At 40.9% G+C, this 27,051-nt stretch overlaps 1 protein-coding gene across 4 annotated transcripts in view; it reads left to right on the top strand.

Moving 5' to 3' along the window:
- Positions 1-24,604, top strand: part of FYN (FYN proto-oncogene, Src family tyrosine kinase) — a 204,667-nt gene extending 180,063 nt beyond the window's left edge. For 3 of the 4 annotated variants that reach the window (XM_077289477.1, XM_077289479.1, XM_077289478.1), the window contains 9 exons: positions 4,210-4,308; positions 7,338-7,441; positions 8,185-8,334; positions 10,615-10,779; positions 13,777-13,956; positions 16,068-16,144; positions 16,225-16,378; positions 21,602-21,733; positions 22,914-24,604. In XM_077289477.1, coding sequence (XP_077145592.1) covers positions 4,210-4,308; positions 7,338-7,441; positions 8,185-8,334; positions 10,615-10,779; positions 13,777-13,956; positions 16,068-16,144; positions 16,225-16,378; positions 21,602-21,733; positions 22,914-23,122 — 1,270 coding nt within the window. In that variant the 3' untranslated portion in view covers positions 23,123-24,604. Of the gene's footprint in view, positions 1-4,209; positions 4,309-7,337; positions 7,442-8,184; positions 8,335-10,614; positions 10,780-10,977; positions 11,134-13,776; positions 13,957-16,067; positions 16,145-16,224; positions 16,379-21,601; positions 21,734-22,913 lie in introns of all 4 variants that reach the window. The other variant, XM_077289480.1, reaches the window with a different exon arrangement.
- Positions 24,605-27,051: the final 2,447 nt, after the last annotated feature.

Here is a 27,051-nt window from a genome sequence, read left to right as displayed (position 1 = left end):
CAGAAATATGATCCTGGTCCTACTGGTGGCAACCATTATGTTATACTTAAACTTTTTAGGTGGCTATATGCTTTAGATATTTGCCCCTCCCATCCCCCCATATACATGAATGCTCAGGAGAGGGAAAAAGCTGATGTCACACACCTCTGGCAGTAGCTTTTCTCTCATGGGAACATGTCTGCTTACAATTTAGCTACCTGATCTTTGTCTTCCCCAACATCATCTGTTGGAGAAGAGTTGGGAGACCTCCATCACATTATTAGATGGTCAGATAATCCTGAAGGCTTTTGTCTCTTCTGTATCGGGGTCTTTGGCTACCTCTACTGGCTTTTTTTAGTTCAGAGGGTTCAGATTATAATATTTTATAGGCAGGGACTATTAAATTGTTTGGATTACTTCAGATTTTACTTGTTGGTTACTTTCCCTGCTGAATATGTTGGTGTCATATTAAGATTATTGTTTAGGGTGCAGGTGATACCTGCTGAGAGCATCCTTCTGCAGGGGTCATACTTGAGAACAATGTTGTCCCACCCACACTGAGCTGCTGAGCATTGGAAACAAGGTGGGCACACTGCAATGGCACCAACAGTGTAAGATTATATTCTGTCAGTAAAAGCACAGTTATAACGTGTCAGCAGGGTAGAAAACACAGAGACTCGCTGCCACCACTGTCCCATGATTAATGCTTTGCACTGTTTCAAGAGGAAAATACATAAAATGTAAAGCACCACTCCAGTTTTTTTTTTTTCATTTCAAAGCTGGAGTGGTGTCACTAATCTATGGTCCTTGGCCCCTAGTCTTATACTTACCAGCTGCTATCAGCACAACTCCTGTCAGTCTCCAGCAGGTTTTGACCTGAGGATCCTGCTTCAGTGTTTGCTGGAACGACCCGTAAGTGGCTACTCAATGTACGACTATGGAGAGCCAGAATGTCCCCAGAACGAGGTTCTCATAGACTTACACTGAGAACTTGTGACGATTTTCTGTGACTTCTGGTCAGTCAGAAGCTGCAAGATGGCAGAGTGGGAACAGAGCGGCACTGGGAACAGCTGAAGACAGCATCTGGTAAGTATAATAATAGGGTCAGGGATCTTAGATTAGTGGCACCATTCCAGCGATGAAAGAAAAAAAATGCTGGAGTGGTGCTTTCATAACAATATTGGTGATGGTTGTAACATAGAACATGCCTGTATTTTGGCAAGCTTTTTGTAGTTCTCACCCTTAGGCTGCGTCACACTAGCAGTATTTGGTCAGTATTTTACATCAGTATCTGTAAGCCAAAACCAGGAGTGGGTGATAAATACAGAAGTGGTGCATATGTTTCTATTATACTTTTCCTCTATTTGTTCCACTCCTGATTTTGGCTTACAAATGCTGATATAAAATACTGACCAAATACTGCTAGTGTGACGGCAGCCTAACTCTGTTCAGCTACAGAATGTAGAAGTGCAGGAGGTTTGTGTCTGATGGATTTCCAAAGGTTATGAAATTATCCTGTATACAAGTTGGCGCACTTACCTTGGTCATATATACAAGTTGTATTTGCCATTATCACAGTAATAAAAGAACTCTACCTTACGCTGGTAAATAATGTAATGTGGAGTGAAATAAATGAATAAATATTGCTTCTCTTTAAAAGACAAATCCTTTATTTTCTCTTTCAGTGTTCAAAGATGTATTTGTGTCTAGTGCAAATGAGAAAGCTAAAAATACGCACTTCCAGTTCTGTGCTGCCAGTTTGTAATTTCACTGCAGTAGTAAAATGTGACCATTCATTATTTGCGTGCAGCACCCACTGTTAAAGTTAGCACATTGCCAAAATCCTGACATGTCCTCTATGTCTCATACACTGCAGGAGACATAATACATGCCACCGGTAGTATTATACTGCCATCTAGTGTAGGCTTCCTAGATTTTTGCATAGTTTTTTCTTCCTTTTGTTTACTGCAGCAGCACATGGTGCTTAACAGCCATTTTAAAAGACATTTTCTTACATCGATTCTGTAGAGCTGTAGGGAAAGCAAAAAAAAATCATGACCATTTAAAAAAAAAAAAAAAAGAAAGGTCATTTGTCTCAGTAGGTTGTCTTTTTGAAGGATGGCAGTCATCGCATCAGCTCAAATGAGTAGCCGAAGATGTAATATATGAGTGGCTGGATCCTCAAAATCAAGAGACCTCTTTGAGAGCAGTTTTCCACTCTGCGCCCATTTATTTTGTCCATGTGCCATAATTGACAACCCTACTCTAAGGCAACTACTGTTCAAGGTGCAATTGTCACATCTGTCAGAGGCTACAGTCTTAAAAAGGCTACCTTGGCAACTCCGTCTGTCACATTCTAGAGAAACCCCGACCTTCACCCATTAACCCCTGTATAGAGATCTTTTCTTATATTGGGGCCCAGTGGGTTGCTTCCACAGAATAGCTGCGAACCAGAGACAGGAAGCCAAGAGGTCACATCAGGAACAGAATTGTGGGTGGTCAAAATTCACGTTGAGGTTAGAAAATAGGAGGAATTTAAAAAACAGAACAAGCAAGGCATAGAGCCCAAGTCAGGTAGAAAAACTAATTGACTGGCAGTGGAAGTCAGAGACCCAGGGGTTTAAATAGCAGGTAGCCCAACCCAGAGCTCTCAAAGAGGAGTACGTTCTCCTCACTCACATTACGTTTAGCTTTTCCAGCCCAGGCTTCATAGCTTACTTCCCTGTGACTCTTCATTATATTTCCATGTATTCTTGATATCACTAGGAAACAGATTTCCAAGAAATGTTGTTCAGATCACTAATGGATCAATGATCCAATCTTTTAATGCATATGATGCTATATGCTACATAGTCACTGTCAAAATGGCAGTCATCTACAGAAAATGTAATATCTGACATTCCCAGGAGATACTACCTTCAGGTTATTAGCTTTCTAAAATTGCTTTTATCACTTGCGGAATCACCTTTGTAACCCACTGACAATGTCACCAGCTATTAATCTATAAACTACGGTATGCAGTAAATGTCAGATTACCGGTCTAAAATCACAAAACTGTATTATATATTTGTATTCAGAAAATATATGCCAATATATTATGCCAATATATTAATGCATTACTTCTCTTTTATCCTAGTGTTTCCTAGTTTATATTTGTAATGCTTAAAAAGGAGCTGTTGACAGGTGAAAAGTGTCCAGTTTTTGGTCCTATGTTATTCCCGCTGCTGTCCTGATTATTCTTTTTTGTTTTTTAATATCTGTCGTACAGTTTCCTAAGGTTACCCTTTTATTGGGTAGTGAATAGTGCAGGCTGTTGCACTTATGTGTACATGTAACGTATCCATATTTTCTTATATGGATGTCATTGGCATATGGCGTATAATATTCTACAGGCATTATTTTATTCCTGGGAGATAAGCTTCCTCCTTTGGTGTCCTGACACTTCTTATTCCCCACCCCCCTTTAACAACACATGAATGCTTGGCCAGTCCAGCTTTCCTTTGATGGTGGAGGGTTCTGAAGAGATAGCTGTAAGCCAGGTGAGCTATACTATGGCACAGTATGATGGAACCCTCATTCCAAAGCTTGTTCATCAGGTGATAAAATCGTTTTTGCCAGAATAAAAATATTTGATCTTGGCAGTACATTACCAGGGAATGCCCTACTTACAGCAGGATTTTGTTTATGGACAAAATAATTGTAATAACCATGTTCCATCTGTTTTCCATTGAACCGTGTAAACAGGTGAGTAAAAATGCTGATCAACTTGTATAATCAGTCGGTGCTTGTTGAAGGACTAAGATTGCCCTGTGCCAATGAAACGCATGAAAAAATGCATTGTCCGCGTATGCAAAGCTTTTGGGGACCTATGGAAACAAGGTTTAAAATGCAGTCATTCTTGCCTATAATAATGCAGAGTCCCAAATAATGATGGACCCAAAATCCCAGAAAGAGCAGAGTATAAAATGATAAAAACACAGGTTATACTGATTCTTTTCTGATAAAGTATATATGAATCTACTCAGCTCCCCCTGCTCTATAACGTGGATTGCACTGCATTTTCATGGTGACAAGAGGATAGACTACTGGATACAATCATATTCTAGAGATTATTTGAAAAATATTGTGTATTTTTCCACATGCCTGGTTACTAATGCATATACATAGTTTACATACATCTTCCTTCATGCTCCTTTTCCTATTAACCATTGTTGCAATGTCTCTTTGCAGTGAAGGGGATTGGTGGGAAGCTCGCTCACTTACAACTGGTGGGACTGGTTATATTCCAAGTAACTATGTGGCGCCTGTTGACTCCATTCAAGCTGAAGAGTATGTATTTATATTATTTTTTGTCTTAGATTGATCTTTTGTAACATTTAACCTCTTTCCACAAAATAGGCCAGAAATGCCTGATCTGTGATTGTCTGACCAACTGGTATCGCCACCAACATAATGTCCAGGGCTCCAGTTTCATTGTTATGGGGGTTCCACCTATCAGTCCCCACTGATCACACATTTTTCAGCTGTGTAGAGGTGATAAATCTAGGTGGGAAGGTCTCTTTCATATATAGGACTTTAAACGTCCATGTTTGTTAAAGGGATCTTCCCAAAAAATTGTACCCAGCCACCAATACACATATAATAAGTTAAAAAAATGTATATTAATTTAATTTTAGCTGCTTTAGTGCTAGGTCCTAGTCTTCTGTTTATCAGGCTGCAACTGGCACATCCCAAATACCACAATTGATTGGCTGAGGCGGTCACATTGGGTATATAGGACGTTATCACTGCAGGCAAGTAAAAAAATGATCTGGCCTGGAACATCAAGGTTCAAGTGGGTGAGTAGACATTTTTTTTAACCCATGATATGTGTACTTTTGGCTTGGGGTTGACTTTTTTAAAATAATTTGGAAACCACATTTAAATTTCTTCTGTCCTGGCTATTTTTTCTTTTTGTTAGGGTGTTTTTTTAATTATCTTTACATTTTTGTTGGCAAAAAAAATGCATGACAACATGACAGACCTTATTATCCGTCTATGGCATCCACTAAGATTTGGGGGAAATTTGAGGTTTCATGGCTTCATTATAAACAGAAGCATTGAATAGAGAGTGGATGAACCCATAGTCTTTTGTGATACAGTCATATGAAAAAGTTTGGGCACCCCTATTATTCTTAAGCTTAATGTTTTATAAAAATTGTTTTTTTTTGCAACAGCTATTTCAGTTTCATATATCTAATAACTGTTGGACACAGTAATGTTTCTGCCTTGAAATGAGGTTTATTGTACTCACAGAAAATGTGCAATCTGCATTCAAACAAAATTTGACAGGTGCATAAGTATGGGCACCCTTATCATTTTCTTGTTTAAAATACTCCTACCTACTTTTTACTGACTTACTAAGGCACTTTTTTGGGTTTTGTCTCCTCATTGAGCTTTGAACTTCATAGCAAGGTGTATGCAATCATGAGAAAAGCTACTTAAAGTGGCCACTTGCAAGTTGTTCTCCTGATTGAATCTCCTCTGAAGAGTGGCATCATGGGCTCCTCAAAACAACTGTCAAATGATCTGAAAACAAAGATTATTCAACATAGCTGTTCAGGGGAAGGATACAAAAAGCTGTCTCAGAGATTTAACCTGTCAATTTCCACTGTGAGGAACGTAGTAAGGAAATGGAAGAACACAGGTACAGTTCTTGTTAAGGCCAGAAGTGGCAGGCCAAGAAAAACATCAGAAAGGCAGAGAAGAAGAATGGTGAGATCAGTCAAGGACAATCCTCAGACCACCTCCAGAGAGCTGCAGCATCAACTTGCTGCAGATGGTGTCACTGTGCATCGGTCAACTATACAGCGCACTGTTTTTTTGCCACCATGTATAACGCCTTTTTGTATGACCAAACAACTCAACTCAATCTTGGTTTTATCAGTCCACAGGACCTTCTTCCAAAAAGAAATTGGCTTCTCCAAATGTGCTTTTGCATACCTCAGCTGACTGTTTGTGGCGTGCTTGCAGAAACGGCTTCTTTCGCATCACTCTCCCATACAGCTTCTCCTTGTGCAAAGTGCGTTGTATATATTCTTACATATATATATATTGACCACTAGGGGGAGCATTTTCCATTTTAGACCTCAAGCAGCTATAGTAAGACTTACCAGCTTTACTGTTAGCTGGAAAATTGGGGCAGTAACTGCTGACATCAGCATTTCCCTCCCCTTTTGGGTGGTCTAATATCCCTGGGGCAGAATGAAGAGCAGCATCACAGGGCAGAGCCATTTTGTGTGTGACTGCCCTGTGATCTGCTATCACCAGCAGTTACTGCATCAGAAGCACAGTTAGTTTATGTGGTGTGTATGGAGCAGCATTGTCTGTGCAGAGCTGTCCGTGACTCATCCCTCAGTAAGGCTACGTTCACATTAGCGTTAAGCTAATGTGCGTCGGGTTTGCGTCGGCGACGCAGCGGCGACGCATGCGTCATGCGCCCCTATACTTAACATGGGGGACGCATGCGGTTTTTTTTGTTGCGTTGTGCGACACATGCGTCTTTTTTGCCGCAAGCGTCGGACCAAGAAAACGCAACAAGTTGCATTTTTCTTGCGTCCGATTTTCGGCAAAAACCGACGCATGCGTCGCAAAACGCAGCGTTTTTGCGTGCGTTTTGACGCGTTTTTGCGTGCGTTGTGCGTTGCGTCGCCGACGCAACGGCGCACAACGCTAGTGTGAACGTAGCCTAAGATAAGAAGGAGCTCCAGGTCTGCAGTGAATGGCCAGGCAATGTGGAGGGAGGGGAGAGATACATTGTATGGCTGAGAGAGGTGTCAGGTGTCACCTCTCTCTGCAGGCTGGGAATGCAGCTTAATGGAGTGAATGGAGCTCCTGTGATAGAGAGTAAGTGGAGCTTGGCAGAGAGCACTGGGCTATAATAAAATGGCTGCTAGTCACACCTACAGCAGTGAGTTGTGCAGCCCACAGAGGCGTGCCCAGCTCACTGCTAACGCCTCTCCAATGTTATAGATAGGGTCCTCGCTGGTCTATTATCTCCTATGTCCATGGGGTGCTGTAAAATGACACTGTTAGTGTCGTGAACTGCTGTGAAACCAAGATGTCAGCCCCCAGTTCCTTCTTTAAACACATATAACACACGAAGTCTGTTTCACATGCATTTAAAACTTGGTTATAGCAGCATGTTATGCTACATTACAGTGATTTATTAATGATCTACAAACGCGGTACCTTACCTTTAAGCTTAAGATTAATAGGGGTGCCCAAACTTTTTCATATAACTGTATGTGTAAGATACGTAAGAATGTGTTGTCTGGTTAAAAATAATACTAAACGCCTTGACATTTCTCACTATCTAGATGGTACTTTGGCAAACTGGGTAGAAAAGATGCCGAGAGACAATTGTTATCCTTTGGAAATCCAAGGGGTACCTACTTAATACGTGAAAGTGAAACCACCAAAGGTGAGTGTACATAAGAACTGAAAGAACAGCCGAAATCTGCGTTTCTGCAGCCATTTTCATGGGCAGTCTCATGGGGAATGAATGGAGCAGAGGTGTACATACTCCCCCCAGCAGTTGTACCCCTAAGGATAACTTATTCATTTGGTACCATTTCTTTGTATAAACCTCTTAAATCCACATGTCTTTCCTTCTGAACATTCAACGTGTATGTGCAAGCTTTTATTTTCCAAATCATTCGGACTTGCACCAAACCATAATGTTTTCTAACTTTACAGAAATTATGTACTTTCTAAAGGGGTTTTCGCATCTCAGATAATAATTTGTTAGCAACCTTTGCCCTAGGCTAGCAGAAGTAGTGCAGGATAGGACAGTATAAAACATTTCTATTTCATCGCCATCTGGTACCCTTTGCGCCCAAAATCTTATCATTCATATGCAAATTAGGGTTTCGCAAGTGCACTGGAGGGCGTGTTCGTGCTCTTGCAGTTCTCGGCTCCTCTTAGCTATTCCCCATCAGCGCCGTTACTTCTCTGACAATGGAGAGAGAGACTCTGCAGCAAGACATCACTTTTGCTGTCCACTGTCAATCTAGAAGCAGAGCACCATCAGTAACAAGCTACGAGGAACCATGGTCTTCAGGTCAACTGATATGTCCACCAGTGCACTTGTGAACTTCATTTTTATATGAATAAAATATAAACTTCTGCAAAATAATAATATTCTTCCTGTGAACGATATTCCAGGTGCCTATTCGTTGTCTATTCGTGACTGGGATGACATGAAAGGAGATCATGTCAAACACTATAAGATCCGGAAACTTGACAATGGCGGCTATTACATAACAACAAGAGCCCAATTCGAAACCCTACAGCAGCTCGTTCATCATTATTCAGGTATGACTGCTCTCAATACTGTAGTGCTATACATAAAACTACAACTACTTATAGGTTGTAAGTCTTTTTACGGTCTTCTTTAGACCAGTAGGACAGCTTTGTGCTCTAGTCCAATATTTATGGTGATTCCCATGAAACTGTTCTCAGCTTTCACCATGAAGCATATGACATTTCTGTCGCTGGTGACTCATTCACTCAGCTAGTGATATAATTTATTCCAGGGCAGTGGAAACATAATATATATTTTATAGTTTTACCAGCCTTTGTAGGAGACCCTAGGTCATATCAGGATTCTTGAGTCCGCAATCCTCTAATGCGTTGAACCAGATGTTTCCAGGGGGCAGCTATTTCATAATGCTAATCTGTTTTGCTGTTCATTTTCAGAGCTTTAGAGTAGGAAATATGTTTCACCATCTTTTGTATATTGCCAATTTTGTAAATTAAATGTCTCTCTGGTTTCACATTTATGTTACCGCTCATTATTTTTTCACTCTCCCACCCCTCTTTTTCTTCTTGGCTTCTGCTCATGGTTTATCAACATACAGATTTATAGGACATACTCATAAAAAGCAAGGATCAGTATGCTAAATATGTAGCCTTTTTCTGCTGTTATTTGTGTGGAAAACACTGTAAAAACAAAACGCTAAAAATGCTTAAAAGAATGGACATATTCATTTCTATGTATGAACGACTTGTTCCAATGTTCAGGCTTTTGAGCTTCTATTAAAATGCTTCAGGATTTCAAAAGACGTCAAGCTGTTAAAAGAACTGACATATCCTTTCTTCAAGCATTTTCCGCTACAAGTCAATGGCTAAAAATAATGTCTGGAAGACACCACATCAGGGTTTTTCTGGAAAAAAATTTTAACGTTTCTGCTAAAGTGTTGTCTTCAATGGTTAATGAAGTTCAAAAACTGTCCAGCTGGGAAAAAAACAGCAAAAAAAACCTGAAAGAAATGTTCTTAAAACAGCCAAAAGCACTATCAAAGATGCTTGAGGCTTACAAAACTCCAGAGAAAAGAAGAGTTTCCAGAAAAAAACTTTGAGACAGGATTGGAAAAGTAAGTAGTGCTAATAAAAAACAACTGAAGGTCAATTTTGTACTAAGTCACAGGATTGTGTATAAAAGGAGCACGATAGAGAGGCAGAGTCTCTCAGAAGCAAAGATGGTCAGAGGTTCACCAATCTGTGAACAACAGTGCCTAAAAATTGTGTAACAGTTTAAAAAAAAAAATCCTTAATATAAAATTGCAAAGACTTTGAATAGACCACTGTGTACTGTACATAGTTACATCAAAAGATGTAGAGATTTTGGAGACAACCATGTCCACAAGGGACAATGCCAACAGTCAATATTGGATGCTCATGACCTACGGGCCCTTAGGCAGCACTGCATTAAAAACAAACATGATTTGGTCTTGAAAATACTGCTAAATGAAGGGATCAGGTTCAGTGTGAGTGTGGTATGTCTAAAATGTATCTTAATGTGCTTAGACAACTAGTGCAGACACTGACACGGTGGAGGGATCGGTACAGTGATTAGACAAAATGTGATACTGGCAACTATGCAAGCAAGAGTGAAGAGGGGAGAGTTTTGGTAGATTCTCACATTCTTGATCATGTACCAAGGTTTCACAACTTATATATTAAAATTTCACGAATCGCCAATCTCATCTTACCGAGAATCATACAAATATGAGTATCAGTTAATTATAATGTTAAAAAAACTCACCAGGATTTGTCTGTAATTAAGTTGTACATTTCGATGCCAGAGACAATACATATTTTACACCTAAATTGCTGCCAAGTGTAAATTCAATGCATTTGGGATCTAATGTTCCAGTCTCTAAATTCTAAGAATTCCAGTGCTGGTTGGTTTGTATGTTGTCCATAGTAAATGTAAAGCTGGAAAAGGATCACTTTTAAACTATGTTCACACGTTCAGTATTTGGTCAGTATTTGACATCAGTATTTGTAAGCCCAAACCAGGAGAGGAACGATCGTAGGAAAAGTATAATAGAAACACGTCACCACTCCTGTATTTATCACCCACTCCTGGTTTTTGGCTTACAGATACTGAGGTAAATATACTGACCAAATACTGAGTGTGTCAGTGTGGGCTTATATGGATCCTAAAATATACACCTTGTAAATATGCCCTTTTCCTTTCGGCTGTCATCTTATGTCATATGTTTCTTTCTTGAGATATCATGTCTTGCTTCAGTTCTGTGTGTCATGTTGTTTCTTTCCTCTGCCTTCTTCTTGTTTCATGCCTCTCAGAGAGAGCTGCTGGTCTGTGTTGCCGCTTGGTAGTACCCTGCCATAAAGGAATGCCAAGGCTTACTGACCTGTCTGTCAAAACCAAAGATGTCTGGGAAATCCCAAGAGAATCCCTCCAGCTGATCAAGAGGCTGGGCAATGGGCAGTTTGGGGAAGTATGGATGGGTACGCTGTCAAAATTTTTTCTTCAAGTCACTCGCTCCTGTGTGGAGCAACATCAGGAAAGATGGAAAGTGAAGCAAAAGGGGAACTTTTTAAAGTCTATATCTATTTCCTGTCAAGTTAAATTGGTATACAGCACCTTCCATCTTTCTTACCGCATGCTCTTGGTTTAATTGTTTTCATTAATTTCCTTTTCTGTAGAAAAAGCTGATGGTTTGTGTTATAATTTAACAATGATTGCACCGAATTATGTCCCACAAACTGTCGGATTGGCTAAGGATGCATGGGAAGTGTCACGGAGCACAATACTTCTGCAGCAGAAGCTCGGTCAGGGCTGTTTCGCTGAAGTGTGGTATGGTAAGGTGCACCAATTGCTTTATTTAAGGGATATTACCTTTCAAGCAAAATAAAAAAGCTAAACAAAAATGGTACCTTTACAAGGTCCTCTTTTAATGCTCATACACGTGCCTATATACCTGCACGTTTGGCTCAGTCTATCATACATGTTTATTTTGGGGGAGATCAGGAAATAAGCCAGACAGACCCCTCATTGTAGAATCTAGCGTATCAGATCCTTCTTTGTTCTGACCCATCTTGGGAGAGCTGATTGGCCCCTATACAAATTAGATCGTTGGTAGATTTTCTCTAATGTGTATGGACACCTTTATATTAATTAATGCGAATATCTAGATTTTTACAAAATGAAGAGAAGGTAATTAAACATTAATAGCTACCAAGCAAATTAAACGCAACAATATATTCAGGGAGATCAGCTAATTTACATATTAACAAAAATGTGGATTTCTATGGAATAAAACATTCAGTATTATTATTATTTATTTTAATAACTTATTCCATGGTGCTGTACATGAGAAACTGTGCAACATTACAAGTATTGTGCTCTTGTGCTTGAATTGTCCATTATAACTCCACAGAGTGACTGTGAATAATCGTTTCAGCTTTATAGGGAACCTGTCAGCAGGATTGTGCACAGTAACCTACACACAGTGTCCGGTTGGCGCTGTTATACTGATTAAAATGATACCTTGGTTGATGATCTTGTGGTTGTTGTTTAATCTGTGAATTTCCACAAAGAAAGGTGGCACTCACCGAAAGCTTCAGAAATCATAATCCTTTATTCAGACAAGGACATCAGGAGGAGCGGTGGACAGGGGGTGTGCGGGAGAGTGAAGAGTTGGACGATGGCAACTTGCACTTCTACATGCCCAATGTTGCAGTGCGAAACGAACATCACCCAGCACCACATAAATAACCCCCCACAGGCCACCCTGGGGCACGAGAATCTCATTAACTAAAAATAAAGATTAAACAACAACCACAAGACAGATTTCGTCAACCAAGGTATCATTGTAATCAGTGTGACGGCGCCAACCTGACGCTGTCTGTAGTTTACTTAGTAAAATCCTGCTTACAGGTTCGCTTTAATCAACCCAAATCTCTAGATAAATATTCCATGTTTTTAAGGTTGGATTCACACACAGCAGATTTTGTGCAGAAATTTATGAAAGTATTCCATTCATCTAAATAGAATTTGCAGAAATTCATGTGCTCATCATCAAAACAAACTTATTCACATGATCAATTCACAGATATTTCTGCAACAGCATATGCTTCATGTGAATTTACCCTAATACTAACAATTAATGCTGTGTGAATTTGCATGTATATAACTGCATGCATGAAGGCTGCTGTAGCAGCATGTGGTCATACTGTGTTCGTAGTGCAGAAAAGGTTTAAATATGCTTTACCACTACCATCTGGACATAGACATAATAGCAACATGAAGATTCTGGAGCATTTTTCAGTTGTACTTAATATGGCTGTAATGCTCCACTTCTTTAGTTTAGATGTCTTGATGCTCTAGTTTTCCCCATAGACATACTTGTAGAAATGTTGCCTGTGATTTCCTTTAGTGATCTATTGGAAACTATTGTATATAGGCAAGCTCAGTTTAGACAAGGTGAACATTTTGAAAAACGTTGGAGATGCAACATTTCATTTATGCATTTACGCCAGCGCTCCCTTTAAAGAAGTTGTCCACTACTTTATCATTGACAACCTATCCTTAGGTAGGTCATCAATGTCTCATCCGTCAGGGTCCAACACCCAGAATCCCTGCCGATCAGCTGTCTGTGATGGTGGCAGCCGCTGGTCGGAAATGCTCAATTGCGGAGCTGCTCTGTCTCCTTATAGTGGCCATGGCCAGGACGTGTGCAGTACCCAGCCACGTCCACTATCAGAAGAAGGAGCAGTTCCATAATTGAGCATTTCTGGCCGGCGGCCGACACTAAGGACAGCTGATCGGCAGGTGTGCCGGGTGTCTGACCCCAACCGATCTGACATTGATGACTTATCCTATGGGCAATGTTCCAACTCAATTCAAAGTGATGCAAAATAGCAGAAAATAAATAAAAAAAACTGATAATAGGGTTAATATCATCATCCTTGGGGATCTAGAACAGTGAAGGAGTTAATGTCTATATTCCCTACTGCAAAATGAGGGTTAGTATCAGTATCCAGAGGAGAAAGGGTTGATGACTCTTACCCTTTGTTAATATTAAAACCCCTGGTGATAATTGCCAGCATCTTTTGTTGTCTATTGCAGAGAATGGAAAAATAATCGCTTAATGGGGCTTATTTATAAGAAGAAAACACTGCAAAAATTTCTCCTTTTTGGCTTTTTCTGGTGGTGGTCTTTTGCTACAGATGCCAGGAAACCTTTTTTAACCTAATTGTTCTCATAGCAAGTCCAGTTTTCATTGCACCTCTGATATGTGTTACAGTGCAAGCTAATTAATGAGGAATATGGCACGTAGTTCTTGTTGAGAACATTACCTTCTATTGAAAGACAATGAGTCCAGATGCTAATGTTAGAGCTCTATGCATGTATATCGGGGTACATTAATAGGTCCATATATTTAGGTTTGCTGTCTGACAAATTTGATCCTACAGTCATTTCTTGCATATTACTGCATGCAGGTACATGGAATGGAAATACCAAGGTGGCAATAAAGACTCTGAAGCCAGGTACCATGTCTCCGGAGTCTTTCCTAGAAGAGGCCCAAATCATGAAGAAGCTGAAACATGATAAGCTGGTGCAGCTCTATGCAGTGGTGTCAGAAGAACCTATCTACATTGTCACTGAGTACATGAGCAAAGGTCAGGACATCTGAAGTGTCTCTATGTCCTTGTATGTCTGTCAGTAGTAGTGTACATATACACAATTGTAAGGGAGCTTATAAACTCTTAAGAACCCAGGAGAACTGCAGTGAATTCTTTATATTTTTTCTGGGGTGTTTTCTGTGATTTGTTAAAACAAAAAAATAAATCAAAGCACCAAACAGTCACATTAAACCTAGCATTCCGGTGAGGTTTATTAAGAAATAGTGTTGTTCCTATGGCTAAAAGAATTCTAGCGTTCCCGATTCCAACCCTAGACTTGATAGACTGAAAGCTGTCTTCTGGGAAAACTGTTACAGCTGTCTTCAGCCCTTTTCCAAACTGAGATATGTAAAAGAGCCAACCTTAAGCAACTACTGCCTTCATAGCAAGAAGATAAGACCTGTAATACTCATTATTTAGGGTGCCGGAGACTGTAGTTCAAAGAGCACTTAGTAAAACTTTACTTCTTTGAAATACATGTTGCCTGCCATAATGTGTAATAGGATATTCAAGTTTCCTTAAGATGCTCTATCCCACATACTTTACATCAAAATTTATTTTAGGCTTGTACAAAGACTTGTGAAGTATAATGCCCCTGCATCTTAATACATTTGGCTGATCTTTTACGTATCCATGCCCCAGAAAGCTAATCTACACTTCCTATTTACACCATAGTTTTGTGCAAGCTTCCCCCTTAAACATGTTTCATTTTTCTTGTTACTTTGCTGGGAATACGCAAAACTATAAAAGTCGCATATTTTTTAGCAAAATTTATGACTTTTTGTGAAGACAAATCTGATAGTTAATCATTGTGGTTTTCTTCAAATATGTAATAATGCATAATTCCAGATGCTTGTTCTATAACCAGCTATCCCCTGAAAATCTAAAATAAAATCTTTGATAAATCCTGGATTTAGTATACAGGTAGCATATATTTAAAGGGGTTGTCCGTGACTTAGGTTTTTGTCCTATTGGGCTTATCACTTACAGACAGGTAGTTGTCTAAATACCTGCTTATTCTACCCTGCAGCAATCTGCTCCAGTTCCTGAACCTCTCGTGCAAGCTATTCTTCTTTTTTCGATGACCTCCTACCAACATAGCAGCTTCTTCTCTTCCACTCTTTTCTGTGGACAAGGTATATCTGCTGATGTCATGCTGATCAAGAGTCAGCTCTACAATGCCTAGCTGTTGGGGGCCAGCTTTCAATCAACATGACAACGGCAGTGACCACTGTGGACAGAGCAGAGCAGAAGAGAAGGGGCTGCTCTGTTGTCTTGGAGACAAAGGAAGGCTGGGGTTTGTTGCTTGCTATTCTCTCCCCGGTCTGGTCATGTGGGGGTTAACCTTTGCCTCGTTTTGGGATCTGTTTTGCTATTTCAGTCCACGGCTGCCTGCAGGCAGCGTCAGCTATAGTTCTTAGACTTGAGTGACTGACCCCGTTACACCCTGATTTGTCCTCTTCCCATTTATTCAGTTCCCCTGCCTTCCCATTCCTGCTTCCCCGCTCGTTTTGCTGTGTGCTCCCCGTGCTGTGACCTTGGTATCTGACCCGGCCTATCCTCTGACCTGTTTCTCTGTCTTACATCTCTGGCATCTCTGCTCCCATCTGGCTCTGACTTCTTTGGCTTGTATATGACCATGTGTATTGCTGTTTCCCCTGGTACTACGTTTCCTGTCCGTTCCTGACCCGGCTTGTCTGACCTCTGTCTCGCCACCTAGTGGCGCCTGCGCTGCCACACTGAAGTGTTACGCCGTGAGTGCTACCTATCTTCCCTCTCCAGCACCCCCTGGGGATAGGACATACTATACTGCGCTGCGGCAGCATTACAAGGAGGAGCGCCACTGCCTGAGTCGGGAGAGATCTGTGCAGGGCAGAACAGGCAGGTTGTTAGCAACTTCCTGCTGGTAAGTTCTTATCCCAATAGGAACAAAAACCCTAAATAGCATATGAATATTTAGGTAAAAACTAAAAATCTCCCTAAACAAATCCTATACAATACTATCCATTATTACTATGGACAACACCTTACAATGTGTAATGTACTTGTATCCCTGCTCCCTCCTGTTACTAGGCCTCTATAAATCCTATAATACCTTTCTCTTGCAGGAAGTCTGCTAGAGTTTCTCAAAGATGGAGAAGGACGAGCCCTGAAATTGCCAAACTTAGTTGATATGGCTGCCCAGGTAACCCTTTCCTTCTTCATAAATGCTGTGTGAATGCAACCAATAATAGCATTTATTGATCCAATTTTTTCATTTGGCAGGTTGCGGCTGGGATGGCATATATTGAACGCATGAATTACATACACAGAGACTTACGGTCCGCAAATATTTTGGTTGGAAATGGTCTAATTTGCAAAATTGCAGATTTTGGGCTTGCCCGATTAATTGAAGACAATGAATACACAGCGAGGCAAGGTAAGAGGATTTTCTTTGATCTCATTTGTGAAGAGAATAGAAAGTGTAAAGAACAGATCATCATGGAGCGCATGAGTAAAGTACATATTTGCACTACAGCTAGGCACACACCGGCTAACTCTACTGATTCAGTAACAGGATTATTTCATACCTCGGCCCCATACCTGGGCTTGTGCCTGAGATGAGAAGCCAGATCATGTTTAATTTAATTTGTCATGGTACAATGAATGCAAAATATCTTCTTAACACATTTCCTGTTGTGCCTGATAGTTTCCTTGACTCGCAAGGAATCATTAGCTGATATGAGAAAATATTCAGGTAGATGGCCAGTATATCACCACATATACTGTAGATGTTGAAGCAACTGTGGACAGTAATGGTTAATCAAAATGTGATATTAAAGAGGTACTAGACCCAGTCTGTATGTTATCTAATTTTGCAGTATGGACATAAACTGTCTGCAGAGCCATTTTATTCTGAAGAGTGGCTGACTATAGTGTTCTTCAATGGGATTACCTAGCAGAAGTCTTGAACCCATTTGATGCCACCATCCATCAGACTGTGTTTACTTTATTACTGACTTTGACACACTTCCCACCTATCTCCACAGTTTTGTAAAGTAGTACAATATGGTGCTATTGATTGGTGTACATGTCTGCTATCTAGGATATGCGAAAAGGAAATGTGCCTAAAGCCTTATTCACACGTACCTGTTTGTTTTGTGACAGTTATTCCTCCATGAATTGGCTTGTTTTTACACTGTCTTTTGGCGTATAACATCACTGTTTTATCATCATGAGCTTATCACTAGAGGACTAGTTGTCTTGTGCCATGTAGTCTTCTTGCTCTGTGTAGCCACGCCCCCACTACTGATTGGCCACTTTCTGAGCATGCCCAGGGTACACAGAAAGCTGCCAGTTAGTGGTGTGGGCGGAGTTATACAGAGCTCAGCATTTAAAGAACTGATAGATAAAACAGGGACTTTATCAAAACTGCACTAAGAAGACTAGTAAGTGACACATCACTGGAATCAGGTCTCTGTTCCTACATTATGCTGCTCTCAGATGTGGTAGCAAAACCTAGTGACATTTTCCCATTAATTTGATGGTTGTGAGTTTGGTCGGGAAATCAGACCAGACTAGAACAAGCCCCCTCCTTTTATGTGACCATTGGTGCACAAAACAGAACAGACCTGTGCAATGGACAGCACATGCACAACAAATACTGACATGTGGAAAAATATATTCAGCCATGTGCACCTTTCAAAAGATCTATATATATAATTGTCTAAGGGGTACTTCCGTCTTTCTGTCGGCAACTTCCGTCACGGAAATCCCGCGTCACTGATTGGTCTCGCCAGCTGCCTGTCATGGCTGCCGCGACCAATCAGCGATGGGCACAGTCCAATTAGTCCCTCTCTACTCCCCTGCAGTCAGTGCCCGGCACCCGCTCCATACTCCCCTCCAGTCACCGCACACACAGGGTTAATGCCAGCGGTAACGGGCCACGGTGTAACGCACTCCGTAACCGCTGCTATTAACCCTGTGTGTCCCCAACTTTTTACTATTGATGCTGCCTATACAGCATCAATAGTAAAAAGATGTAGTGTTAAAAATAATAAAAAAAAACAAAAAACCTGCTATTCTCACTTTCCGTCGTCCGATGATGCGCTCGCGCCGGCCGCCATCTGCCGTTCCCAGAGATGCATTGCGAAATTACCCAGAAGACAGTCTCACGAGATTGCTAAGTCATCTGGGTAATTCCGCAATGCATCCTGGGAACGGAAGATGGCGGCAGCCGTGCGCGCATCGCCAGAGCTTCGTTGGATCCCGGCGGGTGAGTATATACGGTAACTATTTTTTATTTTAATTATTTTTTTAACAGGAATATCATTCCCACACTGCTATATACTACATGGGCTGTGTTATATACCGCGTGGCTGCTATATACTACATGCTCAGTGTTATATACTGCGTGCGCTGTCTTATATACTGCATGGGCTGTGCTATATACTACGTGCCCTGCGTTATATACTGCGTGGCCTGTGTTATATACTACATCGCCTGTGTTATATACTGCGTGGCTGCTATATACTGCGTGGGCTGTGTTATATACTGCGTGGCCACTGTTATATACTGCGTGGCCTGTATTAACACATCGGGTATTCTACAATATGTATATAGCAGCCACATAGTATATAGCACAGGCCACGTAGTATTTGTCTGCTATATACTACATGGCTCCTATATACTACGTGGCCTGTGCTATATACTATGTGGCTGCTATATACATACATACATACATACATATTCTAGAATGCCCGATCGGGCCACCATCTAGTTATATTATAAGCAAATAAATCATAGAAGCTTTCTTTTTGCCTATTTGAATTTTTAATTCACCGAATATCAACCGTTTAAAATAATAATACCATGCGGGCCACATTCACACACTCAGTATTTGGTCAGTATTTTACATCGGTATTTGTAAGCCAAAGTCAAAAAGAAAAAAGGGATTCCAGCATTTGCTTGATGTTGAGATTAAAATATGACTTTTAATGATAAAATTTAAAATGAAAAAATCATAATTATAAAATAAAATGTGAAGAGTGGGAGGGGGGAATTTGGACATCTGTCTATGTGTTACTAGCTCAGTGACACTTTTTAAACTAATATAATATTAGTAATATCTATAATGCTGTAGATAAGCCCCCGGACCAACCTGAAAGATAAGAAAAATAAGTTTTATAATACTCACCCCGGGGGGTGGTGGTCCGGTCCGATGGGTGTCATGGGTCCGGCGCCTCCCGACTTCTTGCGATGCCGTCTTCCTGTTGCTTCATTGCTCCCCGGCATTGCACTCCTGCACAGGCGTACTTATCTGCCCTGTTGAGGGCAGAGTAAAGTACTGCAGTGTGCAGATGTCGGGAGAGGTCAGAGAGGCCCAGCACCTGCGCACTGTAGGAATTTGCTCTGCTCTCAACAGGACAGATAAGTACACCTGCGCAAGAGCGCGATGCCAGGGAGCAATGAAGCAACAGGAGGGCGGCATCGCAAGAAGATGGGAGGCGCCAGACCCGGACCTGTGACATCTATCGGACCGGACCTGCGACACCCATCGGACCGGACCGTGTCCCCGGGTGAGTATAATAATACTTATTTTTCTTATCTTTTAGGTCGGACCGGGGGCTTATCTACAGCATTACAGAATGCTGTAGATAAGCCCTGAAAGGCAGTGGCCATATCTTATGTCGGCCAAACCTGGTGACAGGGTCACTTTAATAATGCTCCCAAGGTCTCCCTCTTAAAATTGATAATGTTCAAAGTTCCCCAAAAAAGTATTAATTCCTCTGAAATGTGCCTTAACAATTAATAATACACCATGTGCCTCTTTAATTATTATTAGTGCCCTTGGAGTAACAAAATATAGTCTTCTTTTATTGTCCAAGCACAGGTTGATCGATGTGGTGACATTATCATGCTGTCTGCGGTGGGGCAGTGACGTCATATTTATGCCCCTACCATCCTGTAGGCTGCGGACCTGAGGCAACCTGTGGCCTACAAGACATAGCGTGGTAGAGCAGGGAACCTACTGTTCTTTTCTCTGCCAGGTGTTTATCTGTCTAGTTGTCCGATGAACACCAACAATTGAGAATGGCATTCACGTCGCCAGCAAGCTAGGAGCCAAGGCTTGGGGACTCCTATAATAAGTGATCCATTAAACTAACTGGACTTTTGTAGAAACATGGGAAGACTTGTAACTGATGGCAATGGCGCTGCAATACTTCCAGTGTCGTAATATCATCCCCTGTATAATGGCTTAATGCATAAAGGAATCAAGAGCTACCTGGATCATTACAGTAGGCCCTGATCTGTGAACAGACTGGCAATTTAAGTGTTAACAATCTCCAAGGGGTTAAGTAACCAGTGACCCTTAAAGGTAGTAATCAAGATATCTTAAGAGCTTTGAAGTAGACAGAAGCTGGCAGGTCGGTCTAGTTAAAGAGATGAGTATGTGATGAAATGCATGGAGAAGTATGTCTAGAGCCTACAAGAGTCCTCCCGCAGCGCTCTGCCGCTAGTCAGACATGATACCTTTGAGTGCACGTCAAGTAACACGGCTGTGAGCACTCTAACTTGAAGGCTCCTTGTCCCCTCTTTTTATGAGCTGTTAGAGAGCATCAATGAAACCAGACATCGATGTTCTATTACCTCCTACGTTAATATTATTTTTCCTTCTTTTACTGCAGCAGAGCACATCACTGTTGGCCGTACTTCATCATGATTATTGCCGTATGTGGCCATTATCTCAGACACATCCTGTCTGACACTCAGGTCCCCACCTTCTGCCACTGACAGATGGTGTTTGCTTCTCTTCTCAGCACTCCAGCGTTATTATCCTGCATTATCATTGACAGGGCGCCGTTTACGTTGGAACGTGATGATTATTTAAGAGTCATTAATATTTTATATGGCTGATCCCAGACTAACAAGTAGGCGATATGATGGATTTAAGCTGTGGAATGGAGAATTATAAGATGAACTGTGCATCCCACAGTTGTAGAGTTGTCATTATCTCGCCATATGGCCAAGTTTTCTCCATCTTAGCCAAACCATCTGTTGGTAGCATTCTGTAGTGTGTAGTGTATGTAGGCATCACAAGATGAGAGATGTCTTACTGAAATCCAATATGTGTTACATGTGTATGTTAGTTGTACAATATATTAAGCCATGGCTCCTGCTTTGCAAGCGATTTTTCTTCTTTCATTTGGCTGCTAGAAATTATATTACAGGAATGAAGCCGCCATTTCTATATTCCTATTTATGTAGATTTATGCACCAAAAAATGTCTTTACGATTTTTCATGTTTTTTCCCTAAATAATATTTTTACAGCTGTAATGCTGCTATTTGTGCCTTTCGCACAATATTGTGATTAAATATTTAACACATTTATAAGTTATTGGCTTCAATAGAAGGTTAAGAGTATTGTTTATTTGATGGATTGTTTTATAATGGGCCATGAATAAGTCATAGCGGTGCTTTACAATACATAAGTAATACATCAGCCTTAAGAAATCTATGACCAGGGTTGCATTATTATTGTGCATGAAGCTGGTTAGTGATTTAAAGCCACTTTATTGTATTTCTGTAGTTGTCTGGTTTTGGTCCGTGTAGCCACATGGGATGCTACATATAATATGGGAATGTGATTTTATTTCGCAGGTGCAAAGTTCCCCATAAAATGGACAGCCCCTGAAGCAGCGCTGTATGGAAGGTTCACAATCAAGTCAGATGTGTGGTCATTTGGTATTTTACTGACAGAACTTGTAACTAAAGGAAGAGTCCCCTATCCTGGTGAGTGCGCAAACCTGCCATCTCTCTACAGAGCCGAGACAAATAACACAAAAAGTGTGTGCGATTTAAGGGTTTGTCTGACACTCACATCTCTGTTTCAAACACCCTAATTTCGATTGGCTGAAACACTCCTCATGTCTCTGCCCCCTTAGGTTTTCCTTTGTTTCCCCCACTTCTTACTTCTCTCCCAGTGCTCATCATTATATACTAGTCTTTTTGCATCTGGATCTTCCTTTATCTGATGTTTTTCCATCCATAACCTACATTTCCCATGCCATGCAGCACTGATTTCTCGGCCTGTGACTGGTCCACTCTGTCATCCTGCTTCTTCCTTTCTAAGTCCTCTTCCTCCCAGCCATGCTTCCTCCTACCTGCTCTTTCTGCTGCCTGTTCTAAAGACATCCCATATACAGGGCAAATCATACGGCAAGACTGAATTCTTTGTAGGTGATATCATAGAAATTAGGTTTGATAACATATGGCAGCGGTCACGTGCAGTAGGACTCAGCAGACTTACTAAAAAAAACTGAAAAAAATATTCTAAGCAAAAATGCTACTCGAAGCAACACAATTACAAACCCATTTTTTTTTTTTTTTTTTAAAGCAAACCTGTCATGTGATTCATGCTGCCCAAACCGTAGCCAGATATATTTTTCTCTGAAACACTCCAGCGTTTCAGAGAAAATATAGTTAGAAGATCTGGCCGCGGACCACATTCAGAATCGAGACTAATTTAGCTGCTCCCTGCCCCGCGTCTGGTAATTGACAGTTCTGTCACTAAGGAAACACATAGGAGAGATCTGTCAATCACCTGGTGTATACATAGAAGATGGACAGACTAGTCTTGTCTTTGTCTATGGTGCCGGATCATCAAACGAAATATATCTGTTTGCAATTGAGCAGCTAGGTGGCTTGGGCAACATGAACCAGCTGATAGGTTGCCATTAGCTAGTAAATGTCTCTAGGTGATTTATGAAAAGTGATGGACAACCCCTTTAAATCTATTAAATAGAAAACTACCATTTTCAACTCAATCTAGTAGGTACATTTCATTTTCACCACGATACAGTTCAAGTTGAAAATACCAATACATTACGATGTTGGAAAAACTCTAAAATATATACAGTACATACAAATATGTTGTTGTGAAAACTATTTATTTCCTCGCTGTCATCTCCAGGTATGAATAACCGAGAGGTTTTGGAACAAGTGGAGCGGGGCTACAGGATGCCATGTCCACAGGACTGTCCCAATTCTCTGCACGAGCTCATGCTTAACTGCTGGAAAAAAGATCCAGAGGAGCGCCCAACTTTTGAATATCTACAAGGTTTTCTGGAAGACTACTTCACTGCCACTGAGCCCCAGTACCAACCTGGAGACAACCTGTAAAGTTCTGCTTGCTCCAAGCCATTGCCAGGTTCAAGTCCTAGAATTTGCTTCCAGTTTAATGACTGCCTTTGACAAGGAGCTCTTTCTTCCAGTGTGTGTTGCACGTAGGCGTGAAAGCTCAGAACTTCAAGAAAACTTTTTATTTCCATGGCCACTTATAATAATCTGAATGTTCTCTTTCAAAAACAATAAAACAATGGGGGAAAGGAAGAAAAACATAAAACTTGTCAAGCAAAGACTTTGATGATGCATTGTATTGATGTTATGTAAACTGCAAAACCTCTGTTCATTGTAAATATTAACTCTGTGCCAATTCCCAATGTTAGAGATTTTTTTTTTTAAAGCAGAATCCATGCATTTTTAACCTGTTTCCATATGAGTCGACCTAAGTATTACTTTACAAAAGTGCCCACACACACTTTGATGATGTTTTTATTTAATATATAGATGCATTTGTTTTGCTTCCTGTACATTTACCTATAAATAATGCGAGCTGTACATATATACCACCATGCAGTACATCTTGTACATACATACATCCATACGCACCAAGAGAAAAAGTGTGGGGGACGAGGTCCAGTCTGGATCTGCATCATAATAATGCCAATTAAGAGGAAATAATGAAGGCTGGAGCGTCTCCACAATGACAGTTTTTACATTCACTTATATTGCACCTTGTTTTGAAGGCTGACATTGATCCAGGTTAAAGTATGTGGTAAATAAGTTGATACTGTGTTGAAATGCTGTAAGGTTTAAGTGAAACCCTCATATCTGACAGCAGCCAATTAATAGTGGCACAACCATGCCACAGTGATGCCAGTTAAATTACTAACTTCTGTATTGTCTATATTTTACATTCATCTGATTGCTATGTTTGTGGCTTCCTAAAAATCAATCTTTGTCACAATAGCCGCCTACTAGTTTGTTTTTTATTTTTTATAACCTTTTAACCGCTCTCTGTTTTTCACTTGCAATACACAGCTCTGTCAATCTTTGCCAATCTTTAGACCACCCTGGAGTCCGTAAGTCGTTGTTCATCTTTTTCTATGTATTATTTACCAATGTAAATGCGTCTTTTCAAAGCTGATATTGAAACTTATTTCTACTTGTCTTGAGACGTTCTCCATTGGAATTACTATGCACTATACATTTCATGGGGAATGCACAAAACCAGTGTTCTTTGTATCATTCTTAGATTAATTCTGTTTATTGAGTAATTGTCCTTTCCAATTGGTTTTTACATAATTTTATCAATTTAAAGTCTTAACTAATTTCCTATTATCATTTCTTTACATTTTTTGTTTCATGGAAAACTGTTTAACTTTATTAATTTAGTAATTAAATATGAACATTTTACATCATTATTTTGGTATTATTCCTCTGCCCAGAAGGGGATTAATAAATATCTTGAAGATTGTCCCACCATAATAAGGTCAAATCAGAATCATAACGAGGTAGGGCAATAAAACACATCATACTTTGTTGGCTTGTTTTTTATCTTCTTGGGATTATTCAAATAATGTTTGCTTTAGTTAGTTCATTGTGGCAAAGCTCAGTTTTATATAATGGAATGGCAATGTTTTGCGGCAGTGACCAAGGGCGAGAAATAGAGATGTTTGAGAGCATAGAAAGAGGTAGTAAAAGGTGCAAAAGGAAAAATATTTAGGTCAATGGCATTTCCTCACCATGAAAGAAAAAGTTGGTAAATAAAAATTAAAAACTTGCAGTGGATTCAAGAACATTCTGTCCACTTTTCCCATATATAAATAAAACCCTTACATTGAAATAAAAATTATAATCTACCCCACACCCGTATGTTATTTTAAAGTAAGCACCTTGAACATTGTGAAAATCAAGACCGACGTCACCACTCAGCGCACCTGGGCAAGTGCCAGGGCCATGGACAAATGGGGGGCCCACTTGCCATCGGCAGGGGCGTAATGAGATCGTCCAGTCCTGGCAGGTGAGGGGCCCGTCAACGGCATGAAAAAACTTCAGCTGGATGTGCGTCTTCATCCTGAAGTGTATTGCAGCACACCAACCCACCTGACTTCAAGCACTGCCGTCGTTTGCATGCTGAAATCAGCTTCCAGCTTCAGAAGAAGATGCCTTGTGGCAGGGGAGCAGACGGGAGGTGAGTTATTTAGTTGTTTTTTTTAAGCCAGTGAGTACACGGTGGCCTTCCTACAGATGTATATGAACTTTGCATTGTGCTACACAGAAGACTATGGGCTATGCATTATACTACATGGATGACTATGGGCTGTGCATTATACTACTGTACATGAATGACTATGGACTGTGTAGGATACTACATGGATGACTATGGGCTGTGCATTGTACTACATCGATGACTATGGGCTGTATATTATACTACGTGGATGACTATAGTTATTCCCATAGTCCTTATTTAATTGCAGGCCACAATCACTTCAATAACACATAATAACCATAGTCCTTAATGGAATATAACAAAAAGGACAAAAAAGTGAGATAAACTATTTCAATAAAATTAATATTTATTCATGCAATTTAAAAGGAATTAATTAGATAATAAAACAGACAGTACAATGGGACCTCCAAAATATATAGGGGAATGAGACATAGCCAGCAACCTATGCAACAATAATTTGTAACAAAAATACAGTCTAATACTGTTAATGTTTAGCAAGAGTGCACAGTAAGGTCCCCTCTAAGATGGTGTAACCTGGCATCCTAAGTTTCCAAACCTCAAAAAATTAATAATTAGAGATGGGGTGCAAGACAAAAACAGCTAATGCTTAGTTTAGCTTATTGAGCTGAAGAGGAATAAATCCTATGCTTGCCCGGATATAACTAATGAAAGAGGGTAGAAGTAGCAAGGATCCAGAAGGTTAAAGGGAACCTGTCACCCCCAAAATCGATGATGAGGTAAGCTCACCTTCATCAGGGGCTTATCTACAGCATTCTGTAATGCTGTAGATAAGCCCCCGATGTTACCTGAAAGAGGAGAAAAAGACGTTATATGATACTCACCCAGGGGCGGTCCCGCTGCGGTCTAGTCAAATGGGTGTCTCAGGTCCCCTCCGGTGCCTCCTATCTTCATTCCATGATGTCCTCTTCTGGTCTTCACGCCGCGGCTCTGGCGCAGGCGTACTTTGTCTGCCATGTTGAGGGCAGAGCAAAGTACTGCAGTGTGCAGGCGCCGGGCCTCTCTGACCTTTCCGGCATGAAGACCGGAAGAGGACGTCATGGAATGAAGATGGGAGGCGCTGTACTGGACCTGAGACGCCCATCGGAGCGGGACGGCCCCTGGGTGAGTATAATCTAACGCCTTGTTCTCCTCTTTCAGGTAACATCGGCGGCTTATCTACAGCATTACAGAATGCTGTAGATAAGCCCCTGATGACGGTGAGCTTACCTCACCATTGATTTTGGGGGTGATAGGTTCCCTTTAAGTATATGAAAATACCTGTTTTTACACCGTAGTGGAGATAAAGGCGAGTGCTATGGAGCTGTGCACTAGAGTGGTGGGTGCTGGCAATGCTTCCCCCTCGCCCGACGATCGCCGTTTTGCACAGATGCTTCTTCCGGGGGCGGATACAGGTATGCCGATGTTAGGATGTTATATACGCGGGTGTACGCTGCTAATAGGCTGTGACCTGATAGAACCACCGGACCTATGTTAGTGCACGAGCCGGGAACCGCCCCCGTAGCTAAGGGGACTTCCGGAATCACGTTCTGTGACACACAATGGGACGCACTGCGGTCACAATAACGAGCGCTTCCAGAAGTCGGAGGGAGAATGTGGACCCAGCACATGCGCAACGAGATGCCAGGGAATACTGGTAACGTTATGTGTGCTGATAGTGAATGTAATGTGCTGGAAGGGGACGGAGAGGAGAAGGCACGGTGAAAGGGGATTGTGCATGCAAATGGGGAATGTGTTT

The sequence above is a fragment of the Ranitomeya variabilis genome, chromosome 2 (genome assembly GCF_051348905.1).
Source record: "Ranitomeya variabilis isolate aRanVar5 chromosome 2, aRanVar5.hap1, whole genome shotgun sequence".
NCBI classification, from domain to species: Eukaryota; Metazoa; Chordata; class Amphibia; order Anura; family Dendrobatidae; genus Ranitomeya; species Ranitomeya variabilis.
This window is presented reverse-complemented; position numbering and strand designations above follow the sequence as displayed.